Source organism: Ammodytes marinus, assembly GCF_949987685.1.
Source record: "Ammodytes marinus genome assembly, chromosome: 6".
NCBI lineage: Eukaryota > Metazoa > Chordata > Actinopteri > Uranoscopiformes > Ammodytidae > Ammodytes > Ammodytes marinus.
In genome coordinates this window covers 20,496,755-20,513,390 of record NC_137235.1, presented here as the reverse complement: position 1 = coordinate 20,513,390, position 16,636 = coordinate 20,496,755, and the positions used below count along the sequence as shown (strand labels likewise).

Genomic DNA, 16,636 nt, shown 5'->3' with positions numbered 1-16,636 from the left:
ATTCATGCAAACGGGAAAATACATGTTCACAGTAACAGACTTGTATAAACAAAACACAGAAAAGCAGGCGCAAGAATACCCTCTTTGACAGAGGGTAACAAGTAAAATGGAGAGACAAAGGCAATCGAAAGAGTTCAACAGACTGACAGCACCGCAACCCCAACCCCCCCTCCCACACACACACACACACACATACACACAGTGACATCTATGATGATTGCCTCAGGCAGTGTGAAGTATAGACTAATGAACTTTTTGACATTAATCACACCTTTTGCAAAACAACCCCTCCTCCCAGCTATTGGCAAATCTAACAATCTGTCTTCTCTCTCTTATACACACTCACACATAGATGTTAATGCAGACTCTCAAAGAGTGGAGTTGGAAAACGAAAACAAGAAAACAGAGAGGCTTTAGAGACAGAGAGGAGAGGGCGGCTGTGGCAGTGGTCTTTGTGTGTGTGTGTGTGTGTGTGTGTGTGTGTGTGTGTGTGCAGGGGCGTAGCACCAAATTCTGGGCCCCTATACAAAAAGTCTTGATGGGCCCCCTGAAAGGCGGTATTACAATACACATGGCTCTCTGAGCCAGACAACTCCACAATATTTCATTTGATGAATGACCAAATCATTACTTTTAGCAGTGTTTGTCCCAGAAAATGTCTTAATGAAGGTGGTCACTGGCCAGTGTCACAGGAGGCAAAAATGTTGGGGGTATTTTGCTCAAAGATGCCAATGCGCACTATAAAAATAAACAACTGTTTATTTGAATACGAAAATACAACACACACTGACCTTACAGTTGTGCATGGCCATCACTCTCATGCATTCATCAGACTTTTCTCTGCGCTGTCTGAGCTGATAGATAGGTTGTGTTGCCACAGTGATGTGGAGTCTTAAACTGTTCTAGCTTTGCCAGCACTTATTTCTGTGGAGCTAAATATCCCCATAGAAACATCGCTGCGTTTATTTTCGCCACCAGTTCAATTCCTTGTCGGCTTTCTCCTGCTTATTCTCCCGCACACATGACGTAGTCATGCGCAGGCCCCAGATCTCCTTGCAAGGTTCAGGGGAGAAAAAAGCCAGTCAATTATTTCTTTTTTTGGAATGGCATTGTTCAGGGCCTTCGAAGATCGGGGCCCCACATTTAACTTGTTAAAAAGAAAAAAAAAAAATGATGGGCCCCCCTCTGCCTTGGGCCCCCCCACGACTATCGCACTTTCCCCCGCAGTCCGTCGCCCCTGTGTGTGTGTGTGTGTGTGTATGTGTGTGTGTGTGTGTGTTTGTGTATGTGTGGTCATGAGTCTGGGCAAATTTTGCTATTTGAATTGGTGTGTGTAAACATGTGGCTGGATGCTAGATTGTACATATGCACTGTGAACATACTTTGATGGTTCTATCGATTTGATTTAGTTTTTATATTGTGAAGTGTGTGCATTTTTTAGGGCTTAGTCTATGTGCTTATTTGTGTATATGGCTGTTTATTCATTGTGTACAGGAGGGAGTTACCCCCCGCTAGCATGCTAATTCGCCCACAATTCTGCGTTACCCCCAGGTAAAACAACATGCAGCGAAAAACAGAGGAAAAAGCCAGTCCCAGTGTACCAGCCCAATAACACCTCCAGGCTACAGTCTTTTAATGAACCCCAGCATTGTGTCAACAAACAATAAAACTCCATGGTAACCTAACTTTGTTAAAAGTTTCTGTCGTTAACCTGACATCACCTTACTTGAGTCAGCAGCACAGGGAAGCTAACTCTTTGCTATTTTACTTTTACTAACTTTTGTGCATCTCATAAACCCTTATATAAAACCTACCATGCATGGCAGTTGAAGTCTCTTAACGTGTCGACAGTATTCATGACGCCTTACTTAGTTTAATATGGTGTCATTTTGCATGTAAGAGCTTCAGATTTACAATTGTCTACTTGCTACATTTGCAACATAAAATACATTTCATTTTGACGCTTTTCTATAATAAACAAATTAAAAAAACTCCACACTTAATTCCCATGTTCCAATATGACATAATTTACTACCTACATTTCAACTAGTAGTTTCCAGACATGCACTGTCATAAGAAGCTGTCAGCATTATGTCTGGCCTGCATATACTCTACTATTTACAGGAGGAGCAACAGGAGCTTTTAACATCTACTAATTCTTCTGTTAAAACTTATGTGCTCTACTCGAGGGCATTTAGACAGTGTGCTCAATCTGTTTTACTATCCCAGGATAGCATTTCTGTGCCGTCTGCTTTCCAACAAGAGGCAAATAAACATGGGGATATAACCATTTTGCACACTAATTGGTGCTCTAGTGTATCCCACAGCACTAAACCTTTTCCACTTGGCTGCAGCTGTGGCCTCTCTGTCATTGTATGTATTAAGCAAGACAATATTTGATTTCTGCTACAAGGATCCTGTTTATATTGAAGCTACAATCCAATAGATACTGAGCCATAAGTGGATATGAAAGTTAACTTTAGTGACGTTAGTCAGCCAATTTACAAAATTCTCTGCATTGGTATATGGCTGTCAAGTCACAATGATAGCAACTTCCAGAAAATGTAAGTCTCACGTTTCAGTTTGTGTCGGCGCTCTATTCTCTAAGGGGTTGTCTTTTAAAATGAGTGCTGAGTAAGAAAAAACAATACTCCTTTATAAAGACAGAAAGAGCATTAGAATGAGTGATGCAGAAAAGCTGCTGAAAAGGGCTGTGGGTGCACATAGCACATATGGTGAGATGAGTGGAGGGGAAAGATTGATGAAAAGTTAAAGTAAGAAATAATCAACAAAGAGACTAATACAGACGCAGTGTGAGATTGAACAGGGGAGAGAAAAAACTGGACTAGAAAAAAAAAGATAGTGAAGGAATGTAGGATAGAAAGAGAGATAAAGAGAGTTGATAAGAAAAAAGTCAGGAGGACTGCAGGAATCCTGAGAGGATCTGTCAGCTCTCGTTGGCTTTGATTTTAATGGAAGCCAGTGCTCCCCTACCTCTAACCCATTTGGCCCTAATTCTGGCATTGCTTTCCAAACTTTTTAAACTTTAATGGCCCCTTCTTAAGTGCCAGCTGCTGACAACATTGATTTGGCTTTAAGCCTTTCTGTCCCGCACGCCTTTATTTTCTCCTGCAAAATCGACAGAAACATCTATTTTCTGCCATCCTCCTCCACCTCATCCGATCCTCTTTCTTTCCTCCCTTCATCTGCTCTCCTCTGTTCATTTGATGGTGTCAGCGGTTGAGGAAAAGCTTGTATGACAATGGATGAAAAGGAATGCCAATTAGATAAGCTGTTCTTTTTAGGGATGTTTGTATTGTTACCACTTATTTCAAACAGGTTTGGTTGGCAGTCGGAGGGGTGATATTTGCTCTGTGGACTAGGTGTGGGATTTTTGGTGATTTTCTGAACATACATGCAATTATTTTCTACTAAATGTTCATTACAGTGCTCGGGGGCGCCCTTAGCTCAATTGGTAGGGCGTATACCCCCCCAAGCCGGGCCCAGCTGCAGACCCGGGTTCGATTCCCGCCCGTGGTCGTTCTCTGCCCCATTTCACCTCTGTCTCTTAACACTATCAATAAATATATTTAAAAAAAATATTTAAACCCACCAGGATAGTCATCCTATCACGCCTTGTCTCTATTTCCAATTGATTAAACAATATAAAACAAAACAAAAATACAGAAGTACTTTTTAGCCTCAAAGACCAAAAGAACACACACTTTTAAGGTGTGTTAACCTAACATAGTAATTATCCGTATCATTTTGACTAACTAGCCATATTGTAGAACCCTGCAGTGCACTGTATTTTACAGTTCGGATAGTAGTCAGTTGGTCACTTTGATGATGAATATAACCCAAAAAACAACAACAACACATTTGCTGTAGTTGAGTCTACCACCACAGTATCAAAGGTGCGCCTCTAAGCTCAAGAATAACACATTGCCTCATTTAAAATGGACCCTCATGAAATGGATGCCTGATGAAGAGACTATGCTTGACATTGCGTCATGGGACACTAGAGTCATAAAATGCTTTAGGGCTATAGTGAAATCTCTAGAGAAGAGTCAGCAAAGGGACAGGGCATGCATACAGATGGGAGGAAGTAAGTAGCATAATTATAATAGTTGTGATGTCCTACAGTATATCTAGCTGTAGTGGGTACTATCCAGTCTGTATGCCCGTTTCTATTAATTGACCAGATGTATCTGTCCTTCAGATTGCTTCTCCTCCTGTCTGTCTGTCTGTCTGTCTGTCTGTCTGTCTGTCTGTCTGTCTGTCTGTCTGTCTGTCTGTCTGTCTGTCGGTCTGTCGGTCTATATGTCTGTGTGTCAGCCTGCCTTTTTAACTGTCTGACTATCTTTTCCTTCCTGTATATACAGTGATATCTTGGACCAGATCAATATTGTAAATAAGAAACTGTTCTTAATGTTTTATCTGGAAAAATAAAGGTTTAAAAGAAAAAAAAAAGAAAAAAATACAGTATGTCTATACCTTTGGGCCCATCTACTTTAAGTTGACCTTGTACAAGAGGTATAAGAGGTCAAAGTTTCCCTTTGAGCTGAACATTACAATGACCTAATAATACATGTTTTGCTTTGCTGGGAAAGAAATGTAAGAATATATGTTGTTTAGGGAAATGTACTTTTTTCCTACTAAACCAAATTAGATTAGATTTGAATTAACAGGTGTATAGCACTACTTTCTTCTTTAAACTGTGACTGCTTCAAAACAGCAAGTGTAGGACAAGTAACCTAACAATCTACTGACATGTTGTATCTATTAAATAGATACAGCATGTCAAATCTAACATTTACTTTGTTAATATCATCTTTCATTTTTTTTAATTAGTTCAAAAAGTGGATTCTCGCATCTTATAAATATTGTAAATCCTCCCAAGACCTAGATCTAATAAATGAGTAATGATAATCTAATCATGCTACTCAGAATAGAACTGTACTGGACAGGCATCCATGGGTTTGTGCTACATGGGTGCAATAATGTGCAATTTTACAAGCACCAGAATATATTTAGAACATATTTAGTAGATAACTTGAGTGCCTGAAAGATTAAAACAAAGATAGAATAAAGCAAAAAGAAAAAGACTCCAACCATTTTTCCGCTATGGTAATTAGTCTGAAGTATAATGGTTTCTTTGCCTTTGACCATTTCCCATCAAAGAGGTTATACAGTATTCATGAGGATTTTCAAGTGTAACCCTTTTTAGTTTTTACTTGAAATATATGAGGAAAAGTATTCTACAGCTCAAGTATATCACATAAAGCTCCCTCAACCATTTACTTTAGAACACTGTAATTAGTTGGAGAATTGTAGCCTTTCTGAAGACATTTACACTTGCTGCCGTTTATAAAGCTGTACCCCTTAGCGAGCAGAGCTTTTCTTTTCTGTATGTCTGGAAAATGGGTGTCATAGTACAGGATGACAAGGTTGGTCCTTCATTTTTGGAAGTCTGTCATAGTTTTAAGCCTTGCCAAAGGCCCACATTACAGTCCTTGTTACGCCCTACTTTGTGCTATTGTTCACCATCAAGAAGGAGACGTCTATGTATGCAGGCATGACACAGAGGGAGGTAGGCAGGGAGGGAGGGAGAGAGAGAGAGAGAGAGAGAGAGAGAGAGTGAGTAGACGAACAAAGAACATCAAGAGACAAAAGAATACATGAAACAGAAAGAGTGAGGGAGAGAGAGAAAGAAAGAGATGACAGAAAAGAGGTAAAAATTATAAACCTCCCTCCCATCCCCTTTCCATAGACAGTGACAGCCACAGTGATGTATAACCCTGGCAGTGGAAAGTTAATTAGATAGGCTGGGTTACTTAGAGATGAAGGACTGAGAGGCTGGGGAGGAGAGGAGGAGAGGAGGGAGGAGGAAGATGAGAAGAAGCTGTAGAAGAAGTAAAGAAGAATAAAAAAGAATAGAAAGGAGGGTGGGCGCACAATGTGAGAAGTCAACCAACAGGGAAGAAAGCAGAAGAGAGGGAAGCAAGCGGGTGATACGGGACAAAGAAAAACAAGAGAAGTGAATGGAATGCAAGAGACGGGGGGACGTTGTTAGTGGTGGAGGGGTAGTAGTTTAAATAAAAGGCTTAGGGCCTTGTTAAACCATTCCTACCATCAAATATACTGTATAATTAGACAAGGACAACACTATAGACACCAACACCATGTTGTGAGAAGGTTACCATGGGTGCAGTCAACAACATACATTATTAGAAGCAGCCTCGGTGGCTCTCAGGCACCCATTGTGCTTGGCTGAAGGACACACTTTAACATGTTGTGTGCACTGCTGAGCAGGTGATTGGATATCTGCCCTCCAACAGGGAAGTACATGACATAGACCAAAAGATCATGTTAAAAAAATGGCATTATACCTGCACACTCGTGAATAATTGCCGTGTGAGAGATAAACCGCCGCGTGTACACTGTGGCCACACTGTGTCCACTGCCAAGATATCACCATAGTTATGTACAGTAGCTGCGGTGGCCAGTGCCATTGTACGGCTCTGACCCATTAGACTGTAGCATAAACCCCGCCTACCAAGTAAGGGTACAGTAGGTAGTGTAAACGCAAGCCAGATCTAGGATGGCAGTGCCCTGCTGAACCGTGCCATACCGAACAGAACTGTGCTGCTCAGTGGAAACGAGGCATAATAGTTTTAATCCCTTTGTCATTGCCCCTTGGACAGTATTTGATAGACTGCTTGGATTGCAGTTATATATTTGATCTTGGACTGAGATATGCTGACACCCTTAGACCTTCTGGCTGTCTGTGACATCTGTGAGTTTTTTTCGGATGAGAAATTTCTATGGTGTAAAAAACCTTGATACCATGGATGTGATCCAGGTAATAAAAACAGAGCTTCACGGTCCTGGATGTAAAACAACTTATCTTACCTTAATGTAATAGTAACATTTGTGTACCTTAATAAGCATGTGGCACGAGGGCTTACTAACGCTTATATACTTTGACTGATCCATTGTAGCTTAGTTACAAATCCATAAACCTTCCTGACCTTGGTGCTGTTTTAGATGTTCCTGCAGCTACAGTACTTGCATTGTGCAATTCAAAAGAGGATACCTTTTTACTCCTTTATAACATGTGCCTCATAGAAGATGTGTTGAAATTAAACACATTAGAAGTACTTTTATTTTATGAAAAATGTTTTGGTACTTTAAGCATCATTTAAAGTTTGTCCTGTAATATTTGTCTAGTCATAACAACCTTACAATGTTTGCAGACCCCAGTATACTGTTACTGTTGAAGGCTCATCATTTATGTAAACATTATTTTGTTCTATTTTGTATAACTGCCTCATTAGAACAAACTATGCCCTCTCCTTCTCCACTGCTGTACTACATTGTACGTGTCTGTGCCAGGCTGCACATATTAATTATATAACAAGTTCACCACCTACAATACATCAGACAGTCTCCCTTATTATTTTGCTACCAATATGCCAGAGCTGTCTCAAGAGTTTGGTGACCTGTGTGTGCTTAATTTAACTCAGACCTTCTAGTCAAATGGATTAAGTTGTCTACTTTTGAGAAGTATAGGGCCCAGTGGACAGAAACAAGATAAGGAAATGAGCGGGAAGTAGAAGGGAGGAAATGAAAAAGACTGTGATCGAGAGTAAATGAGGAGCATCAAACTTTTACTGTTGCTTTCAGAGAGCTCTGTTCTGTGTGTATGTATGGTATGTGCGTGCGTGCGTGCGGGCAGCGAGTGTGTGTATGTGTGTGTCTGTGTGTGAGTGAGTGTGTATGAGTGGGATTGCAGGTGCATGTGGGGCTGTGTATGAAAATGTGTGTATGCGTAATTGAAGACAGTTTGTGTGTGTGACTGTCTGACAATGACAGTGAGTGCGATGAACGAGAGGGAGGCCATTCTTCTGCTAATTACTGAGTTAATGGCACACCATGCTCCAGCGGACATGCAACACTGCGAGCTGATGCATACACACCCACACATACACACATGGATAATGGTTAAGTCTACTTCAGTGTTCACGCAACGTTGCAGGCTGCTACGCAACGGGCTTGACAGTGAGATAGCAGGCTAACAATGGTACACACACACACACACACACACACACACACACACACACACACACACACACACACACACAGAGCAGCAGCAACTGACAGGGAACCTCATCAAACCAGCTTTAATGAAGTCACTTCTCCCAAATAGACGAGGGTAAGAAAGGAGGGAGGGATGAGAGGAGGAGGGGAGAAAAGGAGGACAAGGTCGCTGGGATTGATGACGCTCATTAGCCTAATAAGGTACTTTAATGAAGCGGGCCCAACACTATAGAGTGCCACAAAGTCGAAAGACACACACACACACACACACACACACACACACACCTCACTGGTTTTGCTTCTTTGTGTTGTTCGTCGTATTTCTAAAACAAACATAGCTATTTTTGTTTTGTCCAGTTCTCTCAGAAATACACACACACAAAACAGACACATACACACACACAATCCCACCCCCACCCCCATCCCCACTCACTTACCCCCCCCCCCACACACACACACACACAGAAAGCATCAGACCGTAACACACTCACCTCTCCTTCCGAGGACTGCAAGAGAAGGTCTTTCCGACAGGACGCTGTAAAGTCCCCCACTCCGGCGTTGATCTCCACCCCTCTAGGTGCCTCCAGGGTCAGGGTGCGAGTCGGGGATTCCAGCCTGAGAACCATAAGCACACTTTAGTCGCAAACTCCAGGCTACGGAAACATTGGAATCACACACTGGCATGAGGCATACAACATGAACAGGCCCAGGTTGTTTTAGTCTGATGCTGACATGAGACAATTACAACAGGATCAATAATGAGCTGACTGTGAACCGTGAAGGTTTTCAACCCCCCAGCTTGTCAATCAAAAAGCAGCAAAAGACTATATGGTTGTACTGGTAGAGCTAATAAGTCTCCAATAAAGTCTTCCCCTGTGTTCCATGAAGTGAGTCATTTAAAGACACGCTGCCTCTTGAATCCACAACTTGAAACTGAAAGAATGTTTTAGTAGTTTTTCCCTTGTTACACTGAAACTTTCTGAACTTCCTCAAGCCTGCTGGATGATGAACTTTTTGACCCCTTTTGATCTTACAATGACATTTTGGATAGAACCCCAAGTCAGCCATTTTTTTTTGTCGCGAGAATTATCTTACTGTTTTATATCTCTGACTTTTGTCTTTGAGGAAACCTTCGAGCATGAATTTGGAGACAGAAGAATTGTTATACTGCTGTACTGCCCCAAAGTGCTCTGGCCATGGCTGGTGTCCCTCCCCTTGGAGCGTAAAGTGTCAGTAGCTAAATCTGTGGCCTCAAAGTTGAAACAATACGGGACGATTAAACAGCTTGGTGGCGTTAGATAAGCCCAGTGCTTTGCTCAAGGGCATGTTGGCAAGTGAAGTTAAATAAAGAGGGATTTCTGCAAAAGCAGACCGAATTACAATTTAGGAAGTGGTGGTATAACACATGAAGCAAACCAAACAACAAAGATAAAAAATAAAAATGCTTTGGTATAAAGGCCCTTTACCAGACTGACTTGGCTCAAGGGCACTTCAGAAGGTTGCTTCCCCAATCCCTACTGAGAGGTGTTAGGAATAAAGCATTCAAGCCGTAGGGTAGATTAACTGAACTCATGACGAGTGTCCAGTCTGTGGCCAAACAACAGAGATAAATGAACGAGCATTGGTTCCTTGGCCTAAGGCACTTTGGCTCGCAGTAATCATACAACGCTTCCTCTGTTAATGTCCTGTCCTTCAGTAGTCCCCGGAATGGAGAAAATGTATATTCTACTCACGGGATCTTGTGTGAGGAATATCTCTACATTCCATGGTTGCAATGTGAAGAACTAAGCATTAGCAGACAGGGAAAAGCTCCCTGGGCGCCGGTTTTACATGTTTGGTTGCACACGGCCAATGAACATGCACTTTAAAAGATATTTCAGCTTCAATGTAGCTCCTTTTCCACTTATTTTATCTTCATGGTGTTCACACTTCATTAGCTAGTTGTTTTATTCTATTGCAAACACGGTTCACCTTCAGAAGACATTAACACAAGTCCTGACTTTTTAAATACATTTTTTTGGACACAATGAAAACAAATGAATTGGCAACACATTTTGATTATGCTGCAATAGGCTGGAGGAAAAGGAGCAGATCACTTGTTTTAAGATAATGACATTTCAGAAACTGCATGAACTAGACTGGTTTGCATCAGAGGTAAGTCACCCCCCTCATTGTCTACTCCTGTTTAAATGGAATGGGAGTTTATGAGACTGTATCAGAGAATAAGGATGTGATCTGCGCTTTGTTTTGTGAACTGGAGGGCTATGTGAGGACACCATTTGTCTTCCAAAAAGGCTATGTTGGTTTAGTTTGATGATGATCCGGCATTTGCCAGCATTAAAATCCCCATTGCATTTGCAACTTATTTATATCATTATATATATTATTATTATTATATATATTATTATATATCATTATTATTATTATTATTATTATTATTATTATTATTATTATTATTATTATTATTATTATTATTAAATGTCAACGCGTCCGAGTGTCCTGTTTGTCAGAGCTTACTGTGCTATTTATTCAGGGTTGAAGGTACGGCAGAGTTGTCGAGGAGTGGTGAGGTGGATTAAAGGGGAGGGAAGGTGTGCTGCTGTGCTGTGCTGAGCATCCAAGTGATATAATAAGTGTTGGAAGCAGACACTTCACATCGGTCTGACTTATTGATCTGTAAAAAACAGCATGTGTGCTGCAGCAGGCACAGGTTAGTAGAAGAGAAACCAATAGAGAGCGACAGACAAGACAACCAAACAGACAGGCAGACGGATAGACAGAAGATTAAAAGAGAGTTCAATAGAATAGAAAGAGAGGAATTCATCCTATAATTAATTAGCTTAGGGTTTGTGTGTGCAATTGAGAGAGAGAGAGAGAGAGCGAGAGAGAGAGAGAGAGAGAGAGAGAGAGAGAGAGAGAGAGAGAGAGAGAGAGAGAGAAATAGCGCTTGCTGGCCCAGTCAACACGAGTGATGTGAGAATCTTCAGCTGGTTTGACAGCAGAGGCAATTACACTGAGGGCTGCTGCAGGCTTAAAGCAGCTCTGATGGGCAGGCACACACATACATACTGACTATCTATCAATCTATGTCTCTCGCCCCTCTTTCTCCATCTCAAAGCCGCATTTCCCATTTGCGTTCGCCTCTGTTTCAACACGCCTGTCTATTCCCTTCACAAACATGCCATCTATTGCTTTTTTTACCCCCTGTTTTTCCTCATTTTTAAATTTCCCATACAGAGACATATCTGCACATTTGTCAGTGAACTGACAAACTCATATCTCCAAAATGTCAACTATTAAATTACACAGCTTGACCACCGCAAACTTTTTTGAAATGTTATTGGCATAAAATGGCCTCACATACTTAAAACTCAAGGGGAAAATGGAACGCAACCAGCATTGAGTAGCTGGAGGGAAACTTATGATTATGTGTTATATTCTTAAACCACAAGAACAAATCAAATCAATGTCACTGTCGGTAGTTGGCAAAAGAAAACACCCAGAAAATGCATTATCGTGAGTAGGATCAGGATGGATGGGTTTCATAATAAAATTGCCATGACATCGATGAACAACTGAAAGATTAGGTACAAGGTTCTATACAAGTTTCAACTTGATTAACTATAGCTCATTTATGTGTTAGAGGGTAGTCTAGGGGCCGGTGTTAATGCTGTGTACTCTATTGTTTTGAATGATGCTCTTTTTCATTCACAAACCAGTCTTGTGCTCATGTACATCAGCATTCTCATATGGGCTTTGGAAAACAATGCCATTAAAAGGCTTTGACAGAGATTGGACGGGTGTGAATTTTATTTTTTCAAGCTCATTGACTCAGCTCCCTGTTCCTTTCTTTGTCTAAAATTTAGATTTAGATTAGATGACAAGCCTGTGATTGGAATGAGTAAGTATTAAAAACAAAGGATCTCCCCAGGATTGATGAGCATCATCGTTAATTATATCCTTTGGCCAATGACAACATGTTAGCCATTAGTGCCTTGGCCCTATGGCAGTGTTGCTCGTCTTCATCACTTTGGTCTAGGGTGACTCATCACAGCTATTGGATGGATTGTAATGTGGAACAGACATTCATGGTTCCAAGACTAACCAATCACAATTACTTTTGAGATCCCCAGAGATGAGGTAGGCAGTTTTGGTGATGTAACTTTCCCATCAGTTTTCATCTAGCGCCACCATACAGTCAAAATGGAAGTTGACCAATATTCTGGTTCACTATATAGTTGCAAACAAATTGAAATTCCCATCAGCCTCTGCTATACTTTTGGTTTTACTGCTCACTGGCACATTTTTACAGACAAAAGTGCTCTGTCTCGTAACTACAGCTTTTCTAAGTCAGTAACACACGTACATAAACATAGTCAGGAACCCTCAAGGTTGTTTTTTCATGGCGCAGATAGCAAGACTCTGCAGCAAAACTGTTATCTTTGCAATTCATTATTATTAGGGAAAACTGTCTTCTCTCCCGCTCTGCTTCCTCATGCCAACAATCCCCTCCCCTCCCCCCCTCTCTCTCATAGATCGGTTTTGACCTTCAGTGGCGACAAGGCCATTTTATACAGCATTCAAATTTGTTCAACCCGACAAGATATAAGCATGGCAGAAATATATCAACATATAATAGTTTTTAGCTTCCTTCATTTCAGTCAAAAAAACAAAACAAAACAGCACCAAATTGAAGAAAGACGATATTTAAAAAGAGAGATAGATAAAAAGAAGAGAAGAGACTCATTTTGAATCTAGAAATCCTAAAATATGCATTAGATTTATAATTCAATCAGAACTCACATTTCTATGTTATCATATTTATTTTATTGTATTTCTTAGCTTAACTTTAGACAACATTTTTGTGGTGCTACTTCCTATATTCACAATGTGTAGTCGATGTTGTCCGATGTCCATTATGTTTCAATTCTGAATGGATGGGTTTGCAACACTGAACACACATTTTTGTCAAGGACAATATTTTTTGAATGTGCATTAACTGAATTGTGAAAAGTGAATTGAATGAGAAGAGGATTGCTGAAAAAAATTAAATCCTGAGAAGTCCATTGTCTGACATCTGTATATAAATAAGAAGTAAATAAAAACTAATGTTACATTTTTAATCTTCAGACATTAAGTGGAAGGGATGGCAATCATTTCTAAAAAGGGTTTGTGGTTGTACTAAACATTGCATGTCCAGAGGCAGATTAAATCAACAAAAGCAAGCATGGACAATAACAGGACACTAAAACTGACACAACTAAATGGAGTTCCACCTTAATTAATTGAATTACGTACATTTGTGCTTTTCTACTGCATACACAATCCCAGTTAATTTTTAATAATTGTATTGCATCCTGTGCACTCAACACTCACTCAGTTCAAATCATGTTACAAAAAAAACAAAGTAACATCTTAAAAACCACATCTTAAGGCCCTTTGTATCGGAAGTGCCACCTTCCATCTCCCTATTTTGGAAATAGATGTTTGTACCATCTAAAATAAATACTGTATGACCAAAACATCAGCTTGCTTCTCGTGTTTTCATACTCAGCTTAGCTTAACCCCGAAACATTTTGTACAGCCATTGCCTTAATCAAGTGAAGCATGGCAGATCATAGCTGTCATGTAATTCATTGGTGGTGAACTGCACCCCGAGGATATCATTTTCTAGATTGTCCATCACCACAGCCACTTGGCTGTCTTATGAGTGCAAAAAAGTAGATATTAACATTTTTGCAAAACCAGGGATATAAAATGTTATACTAAGAGCATGTATGCATTGAGGTTGACTAAAATGAATTTTTCCTGAAGTCCAAAATCCCACACGCTTGGTTCTCTTGCTGAGAGAGGAAAGGCATTTTTTCAAGAGCAATACCTTTTCTTTTGCCATGTTTTTCAAAGCAGTTAGGGAAGTTGAGCAGAAAATCTTGCTGGGAATGTTCATATCGGGGCCTTTTAGTGTGATTTATATTTCCCAGATGACTAGGCTGACATTCATCCTGCCCTTTTCCTCCTCAGAACCCTTGAAAGCCACACCACACTAATGCCACCTTGCCATTTGACACGCAAACCTTTGACCTTTTCACGCTAAATGATCCGTCATCTGCCTCAGCGCCTGCAGCCCCACCGTCCCACCCCATCCGTAAAAAGCACTTTAAAACTCTTCAAAATGTAAAAAGTAGTGCTGAGTGATGCATTGAGACAAGTCTGAAGACAGGGAAGGCGACAGCCTTTGACTTTAAGAGAGTTAAACTGAGACAGAATGCATCAGCAATGTGGCATTGCTTTAGCTTCCTGACTTTTGCAGTGAGTCTGAATGATGCAGCGTGTTTAAATCGCTCCATGAAAAATTTAAAATAGAAAGCCTTTGGCTGTTTAAAAAAGTTGAAGTCCTTATTGAGTTACTATGATTGGACAGGGGAGAGTCAAGGTACATTAAAGGTTTGTCTTTGTGGAAAGAACGTGTGTGTCGAGACAGTAGGCTGCAGGTTGGTTGTTTTAAGTGGTGGTTATGACCACTGAAGAGTAGATGTTGTACTTCAGCAACTCGAAGGTGCACAGATTCCCAGCAATAAATCGCTGCGCGCGTTTGACTGTTTTGCACAGCTGTCTTGTCATGACATTCAATGCTCTGAACATCTTTCCGCCTTTACACAACACACTGCTTGACAAGTATTTGAGTTACTCCAAAAAACACTTTCAGAGGCCCCTGCTGTCCTCCTCGCTGTGAAACGTAGCCCAGGAAATGCCTAATGGCAGAGTGCGTAAGGAGAAAAAAGGTCAAGCAATTTCATGCCTTTGTGCATCTGATGTGGCGCCAAGCTGATAATTTAATCAGTAGTGAAAGACTAGCGTCACTCTTCTGCAACTTCAGCCGTTCCAGCCATTGTTCATTGACTTGGTTTGCTAGAAAAAGAGACCGAATTTGACATTTGCATTGGAAAAAAGAATAATGAAAATGGATGGGAGAGAGGAAAAAATTGAAAAGTAAACAATATTGTGCAAATAAAGTGAATACAAACACCTCCATTTGACCAGAACATCTATGTCCGTACAATGAAGCCCATTGCTCAGTCTTAATAGTTTGAACAATGTAGAAAACACTTTTTTTTCATCCTTTGCAACTGTTGCAATCCTATACTGTATCTAAATCTTCTCAAGGCCATTAACTCATTTGCCTCACAAGGTCTACTGAACTACGTCAACAAAAAGACACCTGCGGCTTTCAAACAAACAAACAAACAAACAAACAAACAGAGAAAGGTGTGTGTATATATGTATTTGACCAGAATAATAATGACAGTCTATGCTTTGCTTCTTTAGCATTGTCTCAGTATTCCATACACACAACTTTTAAGAGGTCACGCATCATGAGCATAGAAACACAAAGGCAATAAAAAGAGAGCACATTTAGTCTGTTCAGTGTGCATTTACCCATGTCTCTTCCCATCTGCAGTTCATGCCTTCTGTAATGCCATTTTATAAAAGTAATATTAAGGTGCCTCAGAAGTATACACAAGTTAAGTTACTTGCATAGGGATTAATCACGTTGGCAGACTTGAGGCTCTGTGACACTGGAAAGAGTCATCCTCTAAAGAGGCAGCTACAGGCCATGCTTGCATTAATGACATCTGTAGCAATGGCATTACTCGTCTCCGTGTTATCTAATACGCCTTGCAAATGGTGATCTTGTATTTTAAAGATTGGATGAAACTTTTATGAGCCCTGTGGGGAAGTTTGCCGCAGCATGGAGGAGGATATAAATAAGAATAGAGCATACTGTATAAAGATTATTCGATAAGTATATAGAACGTGTCGCGATTAGCACAATAGATTAAACATAGTTAGACGATGTGCCCCTCACTTAAGAGATGTACAGGATAGAGGCAGGCATATCTGCAACGTTAAGCCATCCACATTATTGGTTATACAGATGGAAGAACATATGTTGGGGAATTAGAATTGTTTACGTAACTCTGCTCTCATAAAAAAACTGATATAGTGCCACTGGGAAAGGCACCTAACATCACTCTTCCACCTTAACAGAAGCTATACTGCATCGACCGCATTTTGTGCTGATAATATGGAAATGACTTTCGGCACCAGGTGTAAAACAAATCAAATGAAACACAGGTCACGTAGCATGAAGCAAGGATAAACAGAGTGTTTGTGGTATGTTGCAGTAAAGTGCAGGATAGGGTATTTTAAGATGAATTTCACTTGTTTTCTATTTCCCATTTATTTATTGTTTTAGCCAATGTGAACAGAATACTCCTTGACAGGCCTGTTTCCACATGTGTGATCTAAAGTGCATGAAACCTCAAATATTGTTAGTGCGAAATAGTCTATACAGATAAAATATATAAAAAACATGTCATTTTAACTTCAGAAAGTACATTTTCCTAAGGACAGAAAGGGTAGATACACAGTAGATACTATGCAGTAGTTCATACTCTCCCCCATAGTGGACGGAAAGAGAAGAAAGGAAAAGACATCAAGCGACAGAACGAGGGATCAGGAGCGGAAGCAC

The 16,636-nt window shown here is 40.4% G+C and overlaps 1 protein-coding gene across 1 annotated transcript in view; it reads right to left on the bottom strand.

Moving 5' to 3' along the window:
* Positions 1–16,636, bottom strand: part of sgcz (sarcoglycan zeta) — a gene marked incomplete at both ends in the record, with an annotated part of 296,277 nt that overhangs the window by 7,125 nt on the left and 272,516 nt on the right. The window contains one exon of the mRNA XM_080028761.1: positions 8,595–8,718. Within this exon, the coding sequence (XP_079884887.1) occupies positions 8,595–8,718 (124 nt within the window). The remainder of the gene's footprint in view (positions 1–8,594; positions 8,719–16,636) is intronic.